Source organism: Camelus dromedarius, chromosome 7 (genome assembly GCF_036321535.1).
Source record: "Camelus dromedarius isolate mCamDro1 chromosome 7, mCamDro1.pat, whole genome shotgun sequence".
Classification (NCBI taxonomy): Eukaryota; Metazoa; Chordata; class Mammalia; order Artiodactyla; family Camelidae; genus Camelus; species Camelus dromedarius.
Window position 1 is genome coordinate 69,449,548 of NC_087442.1, and position 22,473 is coordinate 69,472,020.

At 35.6% G+C, this 22,473-nt stretch overlaps 1 protein-coding gene across 1 annotated transcript in view; it reads left to right on the top strand.

The window, feature by feature from the left end:
• Window positions 1-22,473, top strand: part of SEMA3E (semaphorin 3E) — a 223,336-nt gene that overhangs the window by 109,975 nt on the left and 90,888 nt on the right. Inside the window, exon 2 of the mRNA XM_010977989.3 lies at window positions 17,813-17,973. Coding sequence (XP_010976291.3) covers window positions 17,813-17,973 — 161 coding nt within the window. The remainder of the gene's footprint in view (window positions 1-17,812; window positions 17,974-22,473) is intronic.

Genomic DNA, 22,473 nt, shown 5'->3' on the forward strand with positions numbered 1-22,473 from the left:
ATAATGCCCATCCCTTTGCCTCATCTTACCCAGTCCTCTGTGCACACAGTAAAATGAATGCAGCTAATCCATAGCCTCTATTTCAAGAGTTCTCTAGTTTGTGAGTCCTTATAAATGGAGACTAAGATCAAAAGCTTCAGCTGTAAGTAATTTAAAAGTGTACATACAGCTTCTTCGGGGTTGCCAGCTGAGAGATCTGCTAATTATATATCCCTGTCCAAAGACTTTTTCTGTTTCTGTCCAGGAAATACTTGCTTCCTCCAAGTACACAATTTCAAGGGCACAGTGTAAGTGTGGATTTGGGAGGGCAAAAGAAATCAGCCACTTGAATGATCACTTCAGTTAAATTAACCCTGGGAATCAAAAAGGTGAAAATGTTAGTCCTAGATTTTTGGACATATTTACCATTATGCGCCCTAAGCAGTTTCTGTCATTCACCTTCCAATTATATATATCATATACATACAATTTTTTTTTTTATTTTTGGGGGGTAAACAAATTAGCAAGTTGTAACCCTTATCTCCTATGCTGGTAATACTGACATGGTATGCTTCTTTCTCAGAAAATACTCACATATTGCAACAACTAGAATCTGCAGAGTTTTTTGTTTTAATAATGCTGTTAGAGAAGAGACAGGGACCTTCCCCTTGACCCTAACCTCAGTAAATGAATGGAAGTCTCATTGGTCTAGACCCTTAGCCCTTAGAAGCATTCAGTTGCTGGTGGACAGAGACTAGGTCCTCCTAGATCTTTTTTTTTTTTTCTTTTTTTTTTCCAGTTTTATTAGGTAGAATTGTTACAACTTGACTGCACATATATAATATAGTGCATGTAAATACATAGATACAATATACTGCACTTTTTTTTAGTTTACATGTTTGTACTTATCATTGTTTCTAAGAATAGTTTAGAGCTTTAGCTTTTTTTTTTTTTAATAGACTTTATTTTTTAGAGCAGTTTCAGGTTTACAGCAGAATTGAACAGAAAATACAGAGTTCCCACATAGCCCTCCCACCCACACATATATACTCCCCTACCCTCAACATCCCTCATCAGTGTGGCATATTTAGTACAGTCAATGAACCAACATGGGCACATTATTATCAACCAGATTCCATAATTTACGTTAGGGTTTATTCTTGATGTTGTACATTCTGTGGGTTTTGACAAATGCATAATGACATGTAGCCACCACTATAGTATCATACAGAATAATTTCATTGCCCTAAAAATCCCTTCTGCTTCATCTACTCATTCCTCCCTCCCTCCCTCCCTCCCTCTCCCCAAACCCCTGGAAACCACGATCTTTTTATTGTTTCTGTAGCTGTGCCTTTTCTAGAATGTCATTTGGTTGGACTCATACAGTTTGTAGTGTAGCCTTTTCAGGCTGGCTTCTTTCATTCAGTAATAAGTCTTTTAAGTTTCTTCAGTGTCTTTCATGGCTTGATAGATCTTTTTTTACTGCACATATATTATAAAATTTACATATATGTACTGTTCATTGTTTCTAAAAACATTTAGAGCTTTAGCTTTTTCAACTTACATAGTTATCAAAGGAATAAAGCCAACCACAAAATAAGAATCAACAGAATGCGGTAATCCAGTCATAAAGGACAGTCAGATGTGCTTACACATATTTAAGGAATCAGTCATCTTAGTTGTAAATAATAAATAGTTCATTTGTGTCCTTTTTTTTTTTTTTTTTAAGATTCCACGTAAAAGTGATATCATATGGCATTTTTTTGTTTCTCTTTCTGGCCCACTTCACTTAGTATGACAATCTCCAGGCCCATCAATATTGCTGCAAATGGCATTGTTTTCTTCTTTTTTATGGCTGAGTAGTATTCCTCTGTGTGTGTGTGTGTGTGTGTGTGTGTGTGTGTGTGTGTGTGTATCCTAGATCTTTTAAAAATGCTCATCTGCTGAGGAGAGAACTGCAGTTGTTGGGAGTAACCATGTATGTTGTTTCGTACTCTTTCCAATAGAGAATATGACATTTAAGCCTGACCCAAATAAAGAGTTCACCTGTAATATTGACAGTACTTCATAAAACATCCCACCACATTTTTGCAGTATATCAGTTACTCAGGCTCTGAAGTCTTTGATATTAGCTAGATTTCTTACCTCAGTGCCTTACAAACTTTACAGATGACAGGAGACACAAATAGTTTATTAAGAAGTCAAGGAGTTGGAAGCTGCTCAAAATCAAACTTGTAGAACTCAACACAGATGTTTATTTTTGAGTTCATTTCCCTTTAAGTTGTCGTAAATCTGAGTGGTGAAGCACCCTCTTTTAATGCTTTCTTACAGCTCAAATGTTCGGGGATAGACATTATTCACAGTATGCGTTATATAAAACTGTTTGAACATTATACAAAATAGATTCATCACTTGAGAGGTGTGTTGCGGGGCAGATGGAAGGCATACTACTAAATTTCAATTAATTACACCATGGAATATGGACAGACACACTGGGAACAGCCACATTTGCTTCTGGTATTAATACATTGATGTATTATTCAAGGAAGATATTTTTCTCATCCCTTCTTGGTCTCATCTATGTCAAGCAATGATTAGTTTTATTTTCCTCCCATTATTGACTCAGGATTGAATAATGACTGGAACAGTTTGGCAAATTTGGTATCCTGGCAGTTCTTTGTAACTGACCACAAGATGTGAAACCTGTGATTATGTGCTTATAATATTTGCATCTTGTCTGATTGCTGAGCTTCTGCAGAATCATTGTACTGCGGAGAGTCTCAGTTTTTGACTTATGTTAAAATTACCTGGGGAGGTTTTTTAAACATGCCAGTGCCAGACCGAATCCACAACACTCCCTTGGTGAGGGGCCATTGGCCTTTTGTTAGGACTTCCAAGGGATTCCATTGGGCAAGTGAGGTAAAGAATCGCTGTCCTTGAAGAAACAGAGAAAGACTCGAAATCAGCATAAAGAAAATCCCCCACACTGAGCCCTGAATTTACCATAAAAATAATGCTTTTCCATCAGATTGATGGCCGCCAAAGTAAACTTTTGACCAAATTACTTAGACTTCTGTGACACTGTTCAGACACACCCCCCATGTGTCATGGAGTGTGTCTGATTGCCTCCAGAAAACTAGGCCAAAAGTGAACAGTTTAGTTAGCTCTGGTCTCCTTATGTTCGCAACCCAGCAGAGCTGCGTGCCAGGACCGAGAGACCTGGCCAGTTGGGGCAATGCTATTAACCTTGTATGGGTGTCAGCCTCCACACACCCACTGCCCCCATGCACCCTAACCTAATAGCATCCTTTTTTTCCCACATGGAAACACCCCTACTCTAGGTTCCTCTCGTGGCGTATTTATGCTAGACCCAGTTCAAGTGTTCAAAGTTGTTAGTTGATAAAGGTTTGAGGTCTAATCCCTCCCAGAGGTTCCAAAATTTTAATAAGGTCTCCTGAAAGCCAGAAATACCAAAGTTGTAAAACTTTAATGACAGTAGTAACTGGGAGAGGATTAAATAATTGGACTCAAAGGGCCCTCTTTATTATTCCTTTTCAAATTATACCACATAGGCAGTTCTGCTTATTAGATCAACCCCTCCCGAAAACATTAAGCTTCTGTTCTTAGTAGGTTCTGGGAACTCAGTGTTACCTGTTCAAAAAGAATTTTCTTTTGTCCTTTTGTTTCCAAATATGATGTCTCCTTGGTCCTCTTAAGTAGGGTAGTCAATTACATTATAAATTAATTATTATTTTGCCCAAGGTAATTTGCCACTGAAGCACTAAAAAACTTTATTGACTAAGGAAACTGTGCTAATTGATTGCCTTCAAAAATATAATTTAATCTAGATGATTTATTACCATAAAATAACTTACAAGATATTTTATGTACTATGCCGTATCAGTGAATATTAAAGACATGAATGAGGTAACTGCAGAATTTTCACTATTGCAATTAACATTATAGGAGTGATAGCCCCTGTTAATCTTGCCTTTGCCAAAGAAAAGTTATGTTACGTGTTAATCCCTTAGTTAATCTTGTTCTGTTTTTTAGTGTTTTCTCTATAACCATTTTAGCCATTTGAAAGCATTTAATAATTTAGACATAGTATATATGTTTTTATTTCTTATGTGGAAAATCAGACTCTGAGGGCTAAGAAGTTCTATGAACACAGGCTGAGACTTGATAGCTTTAAACACTTCTGTATCATGTCTATTAATTTGTTATTTTTAGCAATGTGAACTGCAGCCACAAATGAGCCTCTCTTGATGTTATTTCCATCTGTTTTAATTACCATTTTTCTTGTTCTCTTTCCCCTTTTGCAAAGTGAGAGGAAATGTTGAAGTGAAAAATTTTACACCTCCCCTGCTTGCCTCTGCTTGCTACTCCCCCTGCAGTCCGATTCTTTAATTGTCCTCTCTCTCTGTCTCTCTATCTCTGTCTCTCCTTCCCTCTCTCTCTCTCTCTCTCTGTCTCTCGCTCTGTCTCTGTCTCTCTCTGTCTCCATCTCTCTCTCCCCCCGCTACTCAGAGCTCTGTTTCAGGGTGATAAATCCTAGCAGTCACTAGCCTCAAGCATTCTACAAAATGCCATTATCACTTTGAAGGGTATCTGCCAATAAGGGAGGTTAATGCATTTGCTTCCATCCAGTGATAGAGGCTATCTATGGCTGGTCATGGCAGGAAAAGAAAATTGACCTCCTGTTCCCAATTTTATGTGGAATTTTTTTCCCCAGATCAGAGCGATGACCTTGCCAGAAGGATCCAAGTACATGTAAAATCATATTTGACTTGATGATGGATGCCCAGTTACCTAGGTACGAGCATCTGTTCTGATAAAGCTGGAGGCGGGGTATAGGGCAGCTATATGTTCATGCATTTTACTCTAGCCTCCAGCTGGCACGAGTGATGTTTTCAGAAAAACACTTGATTCTCTGAGGAGATGATTGTCAGTCCTATCATAAAATACAGAAAAAGGACCTCAGCTTGAGTTTTGTGGCAGAACTTAGGTTTCACTCTTTCTGACTTGCTCTACTTAATGTATTGCTTGTCTAGAGCTAATTTTATGCTTTGAAGTTTCTCCAGTGAGTTCTACAAAAGACGTTTAATTTATCCCATAAAAATGTCATCCAAGTTTTCCGTGCTTTTTCTTATTTATCATCCATTCTCTGTTCTCAGCATGTGGAAAGGTGTTCACATTTGCCAGGTTACTTGTTTCCTGAGTAATAGGTTTTGGCTTAGGTGATTGCATTATGATTTATAAAAGTCTTGTCAAATCTTGTAGTTTTTCTAATTTTAGCATGACCTAAATTCACATTTTCTCATCTTAATAAGTATGTTGTACCAGTATGAAGCTAGAATATATTTGATTTATTACTTCCCCTTTATATTTGAAGCCAATCAAAAATTACAGGAAACAGATCAATAGCAATACATTTGTTTTGTTTTGTTTTTTTAATACCCATAATTACATGCTTTTTTGACACAAGAAATCAGCAGATGTAAAATTGTATCTTCAGGATTAACTCATCTTTCCATACAGCTAGAGTTAATCCTGCAGTTCAAATGATTTGCAAAAACTAACAAATTAAAAAATTCTACAGAGCGTCCTTTGGACACTTCTAGTGATGATCCCATCCACTCCTGTCATCCTACACACAGGTCACTTAATCTCCTGTAAATAGTATATTCAGTGGTAAAGTTGGGAACAAACCACAGATATCTTGACATACTTTTTAAAAAAACTTTTAATTTTTGAAAACATTATCTCCTCTAACTGATTTGAAGTTGAGGTGTAAGTTTTTGTTTTATTTCATTTGTTTCTGACCTCCGTGTTTTCTGAGCTTCTCTCTGGGACCCACTTTTTCTGTTTCTTGTGATGGGATTATGCAGTGTAAACATGGCTGCCTTGAAAGAGCCTTTAGGGTGTGTGAGGCAAATTATGAGAAAAGGCTGAGGTTCAGATTGAAAAACTGCCAACCTCCAAAGTTGTCTGTGGCCGTTTATTATGGGTAAATGTTATTTGATAAATGCATGAAATATGGGAAGCACCTGTAACATACTCCTTAGGGATTTACCTTTCAGACAACCTATGGGTAATCATGAAGAAGCTATGAAATTATACAAACTCTCCTGTTATGGTCAAATATACCAAGTAAGCCAAATAATGTACTAGATCCAGGGATACTGACATTCAAATGATGTGTGACCTTAGGATGTTTTCTGTTTGCTAATCTGTGAGATAGCGAGCATTAGGCGTCCACTGTTGGAGGGATGTGGAGGGCAGACGCAGTTGTGTCAAGTGGGTATTTCACCCAGGTCCTCCCACACAGGAGCCTTTCTGTGTATTTGAGTTTCCCTTCCTTCCTAGTTTGCAGGGAGAACACGGGTGGTCTTTTGAAGCACTGTTTGCCTTGTGGCAGGTTGCAAACAGCAGGGTTTTCTGGGAAGTGAATCTGTGCTTCTTGAGGGTGGCCAGAAAAGGAAAACAAGAAAAATTTGTTAGCAGCTTAGTCACTAAGGCAACTTTTTGTGAAAGAAAGTCATCAGTGAATTGTACACATACCCTGGGCTTGTCTTCTCTCTTCACTTTCCTCTTAGTTAGCCACATCTGAAGAGAACCCACCTACCCGGGGGGCCTGTTACCTATTAAGAGACTTCCAGTTCACGTGGCAGCAGCTCCAGTAATTGAGGCATGTCATTTAAGAGCAAATAGGCTCTTAGTGGTTGTTTAGCATTTGCAGACCTATCAAATGATGGCAAATAGCACACAGCCTCATTTCTATATCAGATACACATCTACCCAGCTGTATTATTTTCTTTGTCATTATAATGTGGATGAGTCGATTCAGTAGCCATTTAATTAGCAGGGTAATCAAAAGATGATAAAGTTGCCCTTCATTCAGCCTGGATTTGAAATTCAGTTATTTGATCAGTACTGAAGCTGCGAGGCAGATGTGATATTAGTAGAGAAAGTATCCAAATTACACAGTAGTCATTACTTTATGGTAATATGTCAGTCTGGAAACTACGTATTTTTAAAGGTGCAAATGTTCCGTGTGTCAGAGTGTCAGATTGCACACTCCTAGCACATCTGGAAGTCATTTTTTTCTTAGAAGGAATGTTTTATAGGATTAAATTATATGGGTTGCGAGAAGGCTTTATTTTTATAAAGATGAGGCTAAAGATCTTTATGAGAGGTCAAAAGAGGAGAAGGTAGGGGTGTTTAACTCTGATGTTTTAATACCACGTCAAACCACGCACTTGTCTAGAAGTTGACAACTATGTTCTTACAAAATGACTACTAAATTAAATAATGAAAAACTCATATAAATCCAAGGTTTAATAGTAGTAGGAAAAAGGTTGAAACAATTTTTTTTTCCTGCTATTCTGCTAGTTAGAGTTTAAATTTCAGGGGTGGCGAGGAGGTAGTTTTGTATAATATATTTTAGACTGAGCTTATAAATTAGTGGATGATAAAGAAACAAAGCATATTTTCCAAGGAAATAAAGACGAATGTTGTCTTGCATGAAGAGATGGATGCAGCTTGAATAAAGGACTACAAAATTATTCCAGACTACTGTTGGTAGGAAAGCAAGGTTTTAACTTAAAATACAGACTAGCTGTTTACACTGATCATAGTAATCATGTACTTGCAAAATTTCCTATTTCACTTTAAGCTTATGTAAGAGCAGCTATGTCCACTTGACAGAATGTAATTAAGAAAGGCTTATTTCTCCAGGAGCAGTTTTCATTCAGTGCTCCTCACCAGTAATTTATCACCATCAAAGGAAGGAGAAAGAAACGCATACATATTGGCTGTCCGTTAGGTACTGAGTCATTTGGTTCTTAATAGCAATGCTTCTTATTTGTTATTATTCCCATTTCACACTTGAGGAAGTCGAGACTGACAGAAGTTCATTCATTTCACACACTTTATTGAGTGCCTACCACACAGGCAGTGAGCACTGGCTTGGGCTCTGGGACTGTCGCAGTGACCAAGCTGGAAAAAGTCACTCCTCTCGTGGAGCTTGTTTCCTGTCAGAGGAAGAGGAAAATCATAAGTTAAGAAAAACACAGACAAACCACAACCAAGTAGCATTCATGTAATATTAAAATATTAAAAAGAATGATGCAACTGGGGAGTGTCTAGGTGTGAACTTTAGATTCCTTCATCTGGGAAGACTTAACAGAGACAAGGTCAAAATGGCAGGAGGGGCCGGCAGTGTGAAGGCCAGAAGGAGGCACAGAGCAGGCAGAAGGAAGAGTTTCTATTACGATTCTTTTTCTGTACCCAAAGTTGGAAAGGTATTAAAGATCTACAACCCTTATTTGTTGTATCTGCACAAGGAACTCTGGAAGAATACCGAAGAAAGTAGACGGGATTCTACCGCTGAGGACAAAGGACTGAGAACTGTCGGGGAAGAGCAAGTCCAAATCTGGGGGACTGAGGGGAGCCTATTTTTGTAAACCTTTATATTCTTTCTGGTTTTGAACCATAAAGTTTTTTCTTTAAAAGAAAAAAAGTGAACGGGCCTGATTTTAGCCAGTATATAAGTTTGAAAAACCTTACCTTTAAAATTAATTTACAGAAGTGAAATGAAGAATGCCAAAATCGGATGTGTTGCTTTTACATGCTTACATTGATTTTTACTATTTCTGAAACGCCAGATAGAGCATCCAGTGCAGAGCGAGAGCATGTCAATATATAGTGAATGTTTCACCAAATTGAATTATAATCTATTATCCCAATCCTAAACAACTTGAATTAAAAAAAAATTTAACCTTATTGTGTAAAATTTGATGCCTTGCTTTCTTTCATTTAATCTTTCAGGTCTCTAGCTCCACAGTGCACCTTGCTTTGCTACTATCTTCTCTTCACCTGCTTATCTAAAAAAAAAAAAAAAAGTCTCCAAACCTGCTTTTATTCAACTTTTGCCCCCTGATGGCTATTATGCACATCAAAACCAATTGGTATTTTAAAAATAAATCCAGTCATGTGATTGCTCTTAAAACCTTGGAAGGCCTTTCCATAGCATTTAGAATAACATGTCCTAGTTTACTAGGCCCCAAAGGGATGGTGAATGACGGGCACCCTGTGGTCCCAGTGCAGGGTCCCTCTGGCTTGCAGGCTCGGCTTAGGAGGCTGTTCACATAGGACTTGCTCCTTTGGCCTCCAATGAAATAAAACGTAATTAAATATTTATGAGGCAATCAAAAATAAATCATTAAATCACTGAATTTTAGGGAATAGCAATCTATATTCTATGATTTTAAGTTCAGTGACTTATAAATGTGCACTTAAACACAAACATGTATAGCACACAGATAGACAATGGTATGGTATATCCCTGTCCCATGGTAACCTTGGGTTTGGAGGAGTTCAGAGACCTGTAAGCCAGAACATCATGTGTAACACTGAATAATAATTTTTATAAAATATGAACACAAGGGATCCTTAAAATTCTGACACCATTTTGTTTTTCTTAACCAAGGAAATAAAAGACTGTTTAGTGCCTAGGTTATTCACATGTACATTTGAACTTTATTCTGCTTTTGTTGGAAGTGGTTTCTGTTTAAAACTGGGAACATCATGGTGCCTGTTGTGAACCGTTGACTTGTAAGAAAGATAGAAATCTTAAAGTTCAGAGGGTGCTTGACAGGCCAGCCACAGTCCATTGCTGGAAAGACCAATTAGTCAACCCTGTTAATATTTTAAAAAGTTAATTGCTTGTTTCTTTACCATGCTGCTCCAACATTATTACAAGCCATTAGTGAGCATTGATCAGATCTGTCAAAACCACCAAAGCATGTTGTAAGAAACCTTTTCCTTTTGAACTGTTAAGAAGTGAAAGAGAATTTATAACCGTTACCTCTGTATTTTCGTTTTCATTAACAATACTTACTATATGTGTGATTCAGTATTTTATTGTTGAATTAACTTTAAGACATCGAATACAAGAATTGATTTGGAAAATAATGAAGGGTTTAAAGTCCTGGCTCTCAAGAAGTCACTCCTTTGCAGAAGACAGTGGAACAAGTGTGCATTCAAAAAGAAACCACCCCTCCCTTGGAAATCTACTTTTGTTTAAGAACTGAAAAATAGGTCCTCTCTCCTCCCCCATCTTACACACGGACGTGTGGGATTTAAATATATTTTGACAAAGTGAAGAGAACTGTCTCTGACATATATTGATGTCAGTGAGTTTTAAAACTATTTTCCTTGCAGTTTAAAAAGAAAGGCTGCAAGAGGAAATGACTAAATCCTCTGCATATATCTTCATTGACAGCCGATAATTAGCATGCAGCTTAGCAATAATAATTAGTTCCCTCTCGAGAAAATTTCCGGACGAACTCTGAGTTGGCGCATCTCAGTTTAGTCTTGTTTCTTTGTCCACTCCCTCCCCCAAGTAATTCGTGTTATTTTTAGAATAGGAAGAACTCAAGGTGACCTCTTTCCTTTTAACCGAGTCAGCACTGTCCATTATTTGCACTGTGTTTTCTGGAGATTACCTGAGATTAGAGTTTCTTTTGTCCTCCTCTTCCTGTATATTTTTTGATTCTTTCATCTAAGCAGCTTGAAGCAGTGCAAAGGGATAAAGAAGTAGCCATTGCCTGGTAAATATGCCAAGTCCACGAACTATAATTTGGAGCCAAGACCACTATTATGACTTAAAATACTGGCTCTAAAACTAAAAAGAGGGAATATTCTTAAGGAAGGAGGATCACTTTTCACTTGAGGTTTTTTGTTTTGTTTTCTTTTTTTCTTTATTATATAGCAAAGAACTTTCAAATCGTTTTGAAACTCCCTGGCAAATTAAGTACAAGCATTTTAATTTTCTCAAAGAAAGATGTATGAATCTGAAAATGTCACCAGTTGATGAAGCAAAGCAACATGAAAAAGTCTAGTTATTTGAAACAGTTTTTAAAATACAAGTTAAAGGTAATTAAAATTAAACTTGATATTAATCTGAATTTTATTTTTTTAATCTAAATTTATTATTTATTGGTGTTGAATTATTTTGAATTATATCAGTCCCAACCATTGAATATTGGGAAAGCTTTCCACTTTATTTTATGATTAATATCAGACTCTGCAAAAATGTATTCAAGTTCAGACGCATTATCATCCCTTCATAGACTAGACTTTTCTTAGTTGCTTCTGTAAGAATTTTTTTATATAATAGGTTTTGGAGTCATTGTTTATGAGGAAGAAGCTTTTAACAAGTCAGACAGTCTTTTTGCTCTTTGTCTCTGGGGACCATAACTGGGCATGACCAACCTGTGTGAGTTCACAGTGGTGATAGACACTCCATCTCACATGCACTGTTAATAGCATAGCTCTCTGGTCAACTTATCTTCAAATTTTGGCACCAACAACGACTGAATAACCTTAGCTGTGTGCTGCATCTCTTAAAAACTCTTTTTACATCTAGAAAACAGAAATATTTATAGGTCCTACCTCATGGAAGTGCCACGTGATTAAATGAGATGATAAATGTCAAGGCTTTAGATAGTATGTGATACATAATGACTCAGTAGGTATTAATTGTTATCACTTTTGAGAGTCAGGACTGGGAGGAACAATATAAGGACATGAAGAAATTTGGTTGCATAAAACAAGGAAGCTTTCCCTACCCCTCCCTTTTTTATTTATAAGACATAATTTTGTTTTCAATAAAGTAATACATTTTCACTGGTAAAAATTTCAATAATGTAGAAATGTCACATTGGCCTTTTGGAAACTCCTGATAGCAATATCGTGAACTTCATTTGTACTGGTTATGGTTATTTTTTTTAAATAGCATTTTAAATGGTATCTCCAAATTCATTTCTTTGTATATTTAATGAAATTGAATTCTTTTTATATGAATTAGTTTTTGTCTTCTATGACATGTTCATTTACTGAACAAAGGTAATAATTTTCCTTCTTTCTTTAATGTTTTTCCAGCATATTGAAAGAGCAATAATTTGTTTCCAAAGCTATGCTGTAAATATATACTTTTTTCATTTTTTCTTTAATATTTATTTCTGCATTTTTAAACTTTGCAATTCCATGATTTATCAAACTTTTTTTATCTTGTTAATCACTTTTATGTTTACCATGTTCTTTTTACAAATAAAGCATACATCATTTCCTAGAAGTTGCATATGGCTGAGATAGATGAATGCATCTCCACCCCAAAAGAGAAAAGAAATGGAAGTATTCATCTCTATGCAGACAGTAAGGTTTATTCTCCAGTTGTATGAGTGACATTAACAATTCAGTGATCAGAAAGGTTGACTTAAGTTCAACTAATGAAAAACTCAGATTTTCGTTTTTGGCAAATACTCTTCAACACATAATAAGATAATATTGAACATCTATAAAACAGGTCAACTGGTTTAGTCTATTGGAAATAAATATTATAATGAATTTATGTTGCTGTAAATTTGTTCATGAGTAGAGACAGACAGGGATTGATACATATGCTTCATGGTGGCAGCTCTGAGTCCCCTATAATTAAAGGGTCCACAATGTTTACCAGATGGCTTCCACATTTAACCATAGATGGATAATTGATCCCAAAGCAGCCAATCTAGAGGAAGCCACCAATCTATGAATTCTGAACTGTGACTAAGCCAATTAGATTCTGTCTCTTGAGAATTTGAAGGATGCAAGAACTTATTGTCATACAGTGGGAGCTGGGAGGTCTTACAATTGGGTACTAATGCAGACATATTTGTCCATAAGGAAATTCATAAATAAACCCTGTAGAATTAGTACAGTGAAGCAGTGGTATTATGAGAAGCAAGAAGCAAACATGTCATCTCTTAAGAGATAAATTAACTTTGTGCTTCTGTTGATTTTCCAGTTACCAAAAGGCCTGGTTTTCTGTACTCGGATTTGCATTACCATGACTTAATTAATCTCTCTTCATTGTAATCATTGATGTCTTGACAACCATAGCCACCCATGACCATAAAGTCACTTTTGGTAGATTGTGCTTCGATATGACTTCAGTCTGTATTGAGGGACATAGTTATAAACAGAGATATGGCACTTGATACCTTAGTTTTTAGTGATGTTTGATGTCCATTGTAGTATTTTTCATCATTCCTATTAAGAGGACCTCAGAAGAAATTCCTTTTAGTCCTTAATGCCAGTACCCTGTGTTAGGGTCTTCCAGAGAAACAGAACCAACAGAACAAATAGAGGGTATAAAATGAGGAATTGGCTCATGCAGTTATGGACAAGTCCCACAGTCTGCCCTCTGCAAGGTAGAGAGTGAGGAAAGCTGGTGATTTAGTTCCATCTGAGTCCAAACACCTGAGAACCAGGGAAACTGATGATGTAAGCCTTAGTCTGAAGGCAGGAGAAGGCTGATGTTCCAGCTCAGTCAGGCAGAAAAAAGGGGTGAATTCTTCCTCCCTCCACCGTATGTTCTACTCAGACCCCCAATACTTTGAGTGATGCCCACCCACATTGGGGAGGACAGTCTGCGTTAGTGATTTTACCAATTCAAATGTGAGTCTCATTCAGAAATAATGTTTAGCTAAATATCTAGGCAACCCTGATACAGTCAAGTTGACACCTAAAATTAATGATCACATCAGGCAATGCTCTTAAGCAACTAATACAGTTTTTCTCTTGTGTTATAGTGATTCTTACTTTGAATTTTAAGAAGCCTGGGGTCAATTTGATACTCACTTTAACAACTGAGAGAATGACTTCTCTTAATAAAATTTATTCTAGGCTTCTCATCATACTTTCTTTGTTTCTTTGTTTTCCTTCATTTTAACACCCCAGCAACATACTTGTTTGACTGAGTGTATTTGTATAAGTCATTACAGATCCTTTTTAGAAAAGGATCCTTTTAAAATAATCAAATAAGTGAAAGTAGAAAATTCGAGTTAAATATTAAAGCATAAATATGCACCACCTTTAAAAAAGCTTTTTCTGTTACAGAATGCCTCTTTGTCCATTATTTCAGATATATGTCTGAAGCATAAATATTTACCCATAGTGGATACTTTTAACCTTTCCTGACTTAAAGTCGAATATGCTGAGGAATCACAGACAGTTAGGAAGAGCAGTTTGGGTCTTAGAGAAAATTAAGGATGACAATCAGGATTTATCTTTGTGGAAATGTACAAGAAAAATACAAACCATTGCATTGATATGCTTTGGTTAGTACCTTTGATTCTGAAATTTCTACTGACAAGCCTGAACTTCTTAGGATTCACTCATTGGCACTACTCTGCTGGGTGGTGATGGTCAAAGTGGAGAGGTACAGAAGCAGTCAGTGCACGTCTTTCATATTGGGAACATGTTTAAAGAAAACTGCAGTCTATTTATTGGGTCTTTTTTAAATGAAATTCTTTAAAAAAAAATTGGGGGGGAGGTAATTAGGTTTGTTTGTTTATTTTAATGGAGATACTGGGGATTGAATCCAGGACTTCATGCATGCTAAGCTTGCGCTCTATTACTGACCTATACCCTCCCCGCCTTGGGTCTTATATTAAAAAAAAAAACAAAAACAAAAACCTTAGGGATTATTCTAGAAAGTGTCTTCATAAGTGAAATGAAATTTCTTAACTTATTGCCTAAGGCATGTACGTGATATTCAGTTTTATGTATCCAAATGTATTTTGGCAGCAATTTCCCCTGAGGCAATATGAATGAGTCAAAATAGATTAGTTCCAAAATGCCTGAAAACCTAAAAGTGTTCTCTGATCCGATACTTATTTAAATATGTGACAAGTCATAAATGAATATTTAACTACTTCTCTTTAGGCAAGCTTAAATATGAACCATGGGATATTCAGACTTGTTCATTGATCACTCCCTCCATTTATTAAGCTTCTAAAAATATGGATATGGCATCATACTTTGATAGACTCTGTAAAATATGTGTGGTTGAGTTTGTTTATTTGTTGACAGTGTCTTATCACCTCCATTTTAGAAATGCAGTTTAGTCAAAGAATTAAGGATTTTGAAGGTAGAAGGTGATTAATATGAGAGGAAACTAATCTAAGAGGTTAAGCGGTTATTCAGGGTTACTCAGGTAGTTAAATGGCAAAGCCAAGACAAGAACCTGGTTCCCCAGAGTCTCAGTCTGCAGGACTTTCATAATGACATATATATATCTGTGTACTTTGATTATCTTTTTTTTTTGGTAATTTGAGTGATTTTTCATTGTAATAGTGTATATCTGTAGGATAGTCTTCTATTTTCTGGGCACCTGACTTTCTTCATAAGTAAAATAAAGGGCAGTGCTAATTCATAATTCACTGTGATGGGAAAAAAAATTGATAAATGTGAAGGTGATAAGAAATGAACATTTTAAAATCTTGCCATTTGTTGAATGTTTTCCCTTTGCATTTTCCATGCTACATCTCCATAGAAATATGAGTTCATCTTTATGATCTCATGGCATAGACTTGGCCATAGAGATAGGAATATGGGTCAAAATAAAAGGTGATATATTGGAATAAAATAAGTTTTATGAGTCAGTGATTAGTCTCTGTTATTACTGACAAAACAAATAGGAACTACCACCTTTAGACTACAAAAATTATAGTAAGCATAGTAAGTATTGCAGAAGTTGGCGAGTCATGAAAACAGTAGAAGTTGATGTCTAGCGCTCTAGGGTATACAGAAGTAATGAGGTCCTAATGACCTCACTGGGAGAAAGCAAGGTCATCTCTAGGTGGAATTCATTCATGGAATGCCTCCTTTACTAGTTGAGCTGCCCCTGATTCCAATTCATACCTTTTAAGATGGGCACAAAATACTCCACTGTGGCAGCACTTCAGGGTAGGGCCTTCGTATTTGATTCCTTTTATGACCTCCTCTTATTTTCCAACCATCGTAGCCTCCTAAGCTCTCTGTACCTTATTGTGTCTGGTAAATCTGTAGTTGAGAGACCTGTTAATTCTAGCTAATATATAACCATTCTTTGATCTATTGAATCTTTTCAGATAATGATTTCATTGTATGTAACATTTGGGGAATTTTAGCAACCAATTGGAATAACTGGGCACTCTTTTCTGGAAAATAGTCTACTTAGCAGCCCTGATGTAAAACTATAAGTGATTACATATAAAGACCAAGGTGTAATGGCAGTAGACAGCTTTGATCTATATTTTTGTTATGGTATTGAATGCCTAAAATATGTATCTCTTGCTGTTTGTGAATGCCTAGTAAGAAAAGAACACAATATGATTCTATCTTGACAGAATTGCTAAGCAGAAAAAATTTGTCTTCCAGGATTCAAGGACCTCAAATCTCTCAAAGTCCTATTTTCATCCTCCCTAAATAAAGAACATTATTATTATTCCCAGCTCTGCCTCAAAACTTTTTAAAAATATCTTTATTTAGGTGAATAGTCAAGTGATTCAATATCACAAGTTTTACCTTTATAAATTAGACTTTGATTTTAGCAAGATTGATCATTTTAAACTAAAAGTTTAACCCTGCTTCACAGAACTTTGGGAATCAACAGTTTCAGAGTAGAAAAATAGAATTTAATACATTCACAATAGAGGAGAGAAGATACTTCATTTCTCTTTTCTGAGAAACAGATATTGTAAGAGTGGGCAAAATGCTATATAGATTTGTCATATTTCATGTTGCTGTCTGGATTTGAGTGTTCTGGGTACCAGTATTTCACATTCTCTGTTAGATGCATTAGGAATTGACCTTTGGAAGATGATGCTATCTTATGACTTGTCCGTATTTCCCAGAGAGCCTCTTCAGAAACTCTTCAGTGTGCAGGGTTTCATAATGGGGCGAATATTCTCTCTCATCATCAAAGGCTCTCACATGTCATTTACCAGCCATTAATACTGAACTTCCATATGCAATTAAATACCTTCAGCGAACAAACATACACATAGGAGAGGTTTGCCAGATTCTGACTTTCTAAAATTAAATGTATATTAGCTAAAACAAATAATTTGTAATTCCTGAAGTAGGGATGAATGCATAACACCAGCCAAGATCACAATGATAGAAAGTAGATCCCCAGCAGTTTTATCAGTCATTCCCACTGTCCTGAATGCTACCACGTGTTACCCCATTATATTAACACTCCTGATAGTTTCCAGACTTGGGCAATTTGATTTTGGATGTGACTTTCAAGACCAGTTCCAAGTGGAAACATTCTTTCTGAGGTGGTGTTTAATCTGGAGTTAAATGGACTTGCTTTGAGAATATTTATTGTAGACTTGGGATTTGTTTATACATGAGAAGTAGATATAAAAGTCATAATAAAATGAAATTTTCGTTTAGCACTTTACAGTTTGTGAAAAATAATTCTTTCTGTATTTAAAAACATTAGGAATATTTACCTTACATATTAAGTTGAATTGACATTTTTAGATTCGTAAACTTATAAAAGATTTTAATTTGTGCACATTAAAACTTATTTCTAGTTACACTATTTTTTACATAGCGAATAAATATTTAAATAAATTTTTGCAGTTTTATTGAGTTATAATTGATATATAACATTGTATTAGTTTAAGGTTGCAGCTTATTGATTTGATATGTGTACATATCAAGAAATGACTACCACAGTTTAGTTAATACCTGTCACCTCACATAGAATATTTTTATTTTGATGAGAACTTTAAGATCTCTCTTAGCAGCTATCAAATACACATCTAAGTATTGCTGTTGTGCTGTGTATTTATAATCTTTTTAAGTAATTTTAAAGGCTTTATATTTTTGATAAAATGAATTTTAATTACACAGTATGAATAGATACGAAAATAGAGCCATGAGAAACGTGCTATAAAGGTATTTGTATTTTCTTTTGGTTGAGTGTACATTTTGTTTTGAATTTCAGAACTCTTGGATCTAAACAGAACATCAGTATTTCATAGCCCTTTTGGATTTCTTGATCTCCATTCCATGTTGCTGGATGAATATCAGGAGAGACTCTTCGTGGGAGGCAAGGATCTTGTCTATTCCCTCAGCTTGGAAAACATCAGCAGTGGCTATAGAGAGGTATGGAAACAGCACACTAGATTCCAGGAGAGAAAGAAAAGGAGTAAAGGGACCGTCTTCTTGCACGTGTGTTATTTGGGTTAGTCTTTTCATTGTCTTGGTCACTTTAACATTCTAAGTGATAATTTTATTGAAAGAAATAAAATACTCCTTAAAAATAGAATCATTTTGAGGAAAGCTTATAAACCATTGAGAATGAACTCTTCTGGTGCACCGCTGATCTCTGTGTCCCCAGAGGACTTCTGATTGGTGCACTGGGCATTCCTCTTGTGTGGTGTCCTCAGGACACCACACCCGCTGTTCTGAGGCCTGAGCTTGGCACATGCTGATTTACCAGTAGTCCTTTTAGGCTTTGTTACTCCAGAAATCCCAACCTGCAGAAATATGGATATGTCATCTCAGTATAGGGAACTCATGTATTTCTATTGGTAAGATCGCTGATTCCGGAGGATGTGCCTTAAACCTGAAGGATTAAAGTATCTTAAAATAAGCAAACACCCAACATTTTTGAGGAAAGGTTAACTATGATAAGAAAAGTGATTCTTAAAATCTGTGCTTATACAAAATTGAGTTAAGCTGATGTATTTTCAGGCTTCTATCAGCCCTACATGAAACATGCAGAAATATTTAGACCGTAGTATATTTGCCATAAATGTATATATTACCTACTGCTTTTTCTTTATAATTCATTTTTATGTTTGTCAAAGTGAGCAATGTCTGTATTTTTTAAAGTCATTTTAAAAAAAACTTAACAATGAGAAGCAGCACCACCTCTTCCCTGCCAGTTCCTAATTCCTAGAGGAAATCATTTAAAACTCTTATTTCTTCGGATTCCTACCTCCAAATGTCAAACAATTCTTAAAAAGAAGATTTAAAGAAACTTTTCCTGTGACTTTAAAATACTTTAATAATATGTGATAACCTTTCAAAATGGTGAATAATGATAATATTAATTAGTAAACCAAAACTAGTCATAAAAACAAAAATCCCTCTGGATTGTTGTGCAAAGTAGTTTTTTCTTTTAGCACCTAAGAATTACTGAAAAAATATTTGTACAATTTACCATATTCCACTAGAAAAATGTATTTCTTTGTTCATATTTATTAGACTTATTTGTATTACCATAAAGAAGCAGTAACCCTGGTACCTTTATTTGTGTTTCTTTATTGGTTGAAAGCTTGTCCTCATTCTTTTCTGATCAGTATTTCATTTCTGGAATGAAGTATAGCTGATCAACAGTTACTTTTTTTTTTTTTTTGGAAACTTGACAAAACAAGACAATGTATAACTTTATATTTTGTCTTATTTCAACTTAAGTCACAGATATGAGACCTTTTGAAAAGTAGCAGAATGTAATAGCAAAGAACACATCTTATAGCCAGATTGCCTGTATCTGGATCACCCCTTGTGAGATGAGTGATCCTAGTCAGCTTATCCCATATTCTCTGTTTCTCAGTTTTCTCATCTGTAAAAGAGATAATCATAGAGCTTATCTCACAGCTTTTATAAGATGATTAACTGAATTATTAATTGCCTAGAACAGTGCCTGAAATGTAAATATCATCCAAAAGTTTGCTCTCATGGTTGTTATCTTAACTAGACGTAGACTCAGCATGAGATTCCTAGGTACTGCCATTTCTTACTGAGGTACAGGAGTACTGCATATTTTTAGAAACTGTTCAGCTAAGTTCTAGAAACATTCATGGAAATATGAAGCATGCAGAAATTAATAAAATAGTCTCAACCCTAAAATAGTTCTAATGTAAAGGGGAAGATAGAGACGTGCACATCTGTCATTGGTAGCACAGTCTGAATAGAACCATAATAAAAGCCCCAATACAATGCTTAGACAGTGCACACAAGCTGGGAGTTGGGGTTTCTGGAGGAGATATAATTCAGAATTGGACTTTAAATAATAGTGGGAATTTTGGTTCACATACTTGTTGGTAGTGGAACATGGCGAATATGGGGAAGAAGGTCAGAAATTTTTAGAGCAGCTGGAAACTGACTTGGCTGAAGTAGATAGGTGAGATGGGGCAGGTGGGTGGGAAGAGGGTAGAGTGAGAGTTAAGGGTGGAAATGTGGCTTAGACCAGATCCTGAAGAATACTGACTACTATGCTGTTTAAACTAATCTAGGCAGCGCAGGAGCCAGTGGGAAATTCTGAATACGTGCATAACATGATTAAAATTGTAGTTCAGTATGGTTGCTTGAGGAGCAGCATGTTGGGTGAATGGAAGGAAAAGGAGAACAGGGCCATGAGGCCAGTAAGTAACAGTTACAATATGAAACCGGGCCCATCTGTCTTAGAAGCCTGTGGTCTTTCCACAGTGTCACGGCGTTGAGAACCAGGCTACTGCTTTGGTGTGAACTTCAGGTCTCCCAAATTGGTCTTCAGTGTACCTACTGTTAGTTTTGCTTTTTGTTATGAGGTATTTCTTTCCTCTTAGTTTTTTCCTTCTTTTATTTTTTTAATTCAAGTTTAGTTGATTTATAGTGTCGTGTTAATTTCTGGTGTACAGCATAGTGATTCAGTTATACATATGTATATATATTATTTTTCATATTTTTTCCATTATAAGTTATTACAAGCTATTGAATATAGGTCCCTGTGCTATACAGTGGGATCTTGTTGTTTGTCTGTGTTGTATATAGTAGTGTGTGTCTGCTAATCCCAAGCTCCTAATTTATCCCTCCCCTATTCCCCCTTTGGTAACCACAGGTTTGTTTCCTCTTGGTTCTTACTCCCTTTGCATAACTACAGTTTACCTGAGTAATGGTTAAGAAACTAGTGCAACAGTTAGTTGTTGGTGACAGTAGTGGGGAAAAACCAGTGACTAGTACAAGAAGGAACTGTCTCTCCCTTGTTTACTATGCAGAAGTTAAGAGCCCCAGGAGACCCCAGTATTCAGCCACAGACGAGAGATGAGTAAGCCACTGCCTTGCCCTCTGTTAACTCATAGTCTCATAATAGTGATCTGGTGTTAACTATGCAGAATACTTGTCTATATTCTGTCTAGATAGCCCCTTGCAATGTGTGTACATTTGAGATTTAATAAGACTTCCTAAAAAACAGAACAGAATTATTCTCTGGAAGATAACAATAGGAGTTTGGATATAAAATCTTCTTTTCTTTTCTCATTTCATGAAAAAGTCAAAAATAGAAATGTTTGTTTATTTAAGCTATATTTTATAGGACTTCATAGACTATTCCATAGTTAGTAATACATTTTCAGTTTAACAAACTTTCACTCATAGTTTTTCTCCAAATTTCTAAATTTTAGCTTTTTTTCTAAAATTATTCTCACCACTGTTATTTTAAGCTAAAATTACACTACTTAATTTGGATATCTATAAATATAGCTCATTCACTTCTGCTTGTAACAAAATTTAGACTTTTCTCACTTACTCTACTCTATAGAATCCAAGGTAAAAATATTCTTGTATTTTAGAATTTAATTTTTTATTTAGTGGGAGAAAGGCTTAAAAATGTAATTTGCATATAAATAGCAAGTGGTTTTTTACATTAATGATAGCAATTTAGTAAATTTCATCCATTAAAAAGGGCATGCACCAGGCCAAAAATGTGCTGTTAAAAATACCGTTACAGTTCAAATGCTTTGGGGTATAAACATTTCAAGTACAAATCTTTTCTATAGTCCAAAAGATTATAATTTTGGTATACAAAGTGCTTGAATAATGACAGCCATTATAATTAAGTATAAAAGCTTAAACAGTAAAGAGGATAATGTGTGTCAGGTTAAAACTACTGTTTATAAACCATTAGGGCTCTTAATGTGTTAATTCAAAATATATTTTCTTGATTCTAATGACATTTATAGGACACGTTGTTAAAGTATATGTTGATGGACACTGGTACTGTACGTAGATGTAATAGAAAAGAAAAATTAAAACATAAACATTTTTATTAGAATACTAGAATTAGGAAGAGAATAATGGATGAAGTTATAGAAGTGTCTTAGTCACATTCCATGAAGAGAGACTTACATTAACTGGATTATTTTATTTAATAATTTTTAATAAAAAAGGAAGTAATGTTTTTTAGACAGCTACATTATTCCTTCTTTATTCATTTGTTTCTGTTCTCCACAATCTCCGAGTATCCTAACATCTTGTAACAATAGAATTGTTAAGTCTTTAATCCTGGTATAATTATGAGACTCGGTAGGGAGTCCAGAAAAAAAATTACTTTGTAATGTAATTTTTATTTTCTTTTACTTTTCTCCTTTGAGATATGCAGGAGTAGTAAATGCATTGGGACAATTAAATTACATTGTAGGAGTATTGTGATGAAATGATGTGTATTTAACCTCTTGCTTTTTGTACCTTTTTTGGTGCAGAGAATTTGGAAATATTGTTACACCCTGTTGTTTAACTGCCTTTAAAAATGTTTTATGCAGAACAAATAGCTAAATTTTATGGGTTTTTGTTGATGCCCTACTCTGGAGCAGAACTAAAAGGCATCGTGACTGCCAAAAC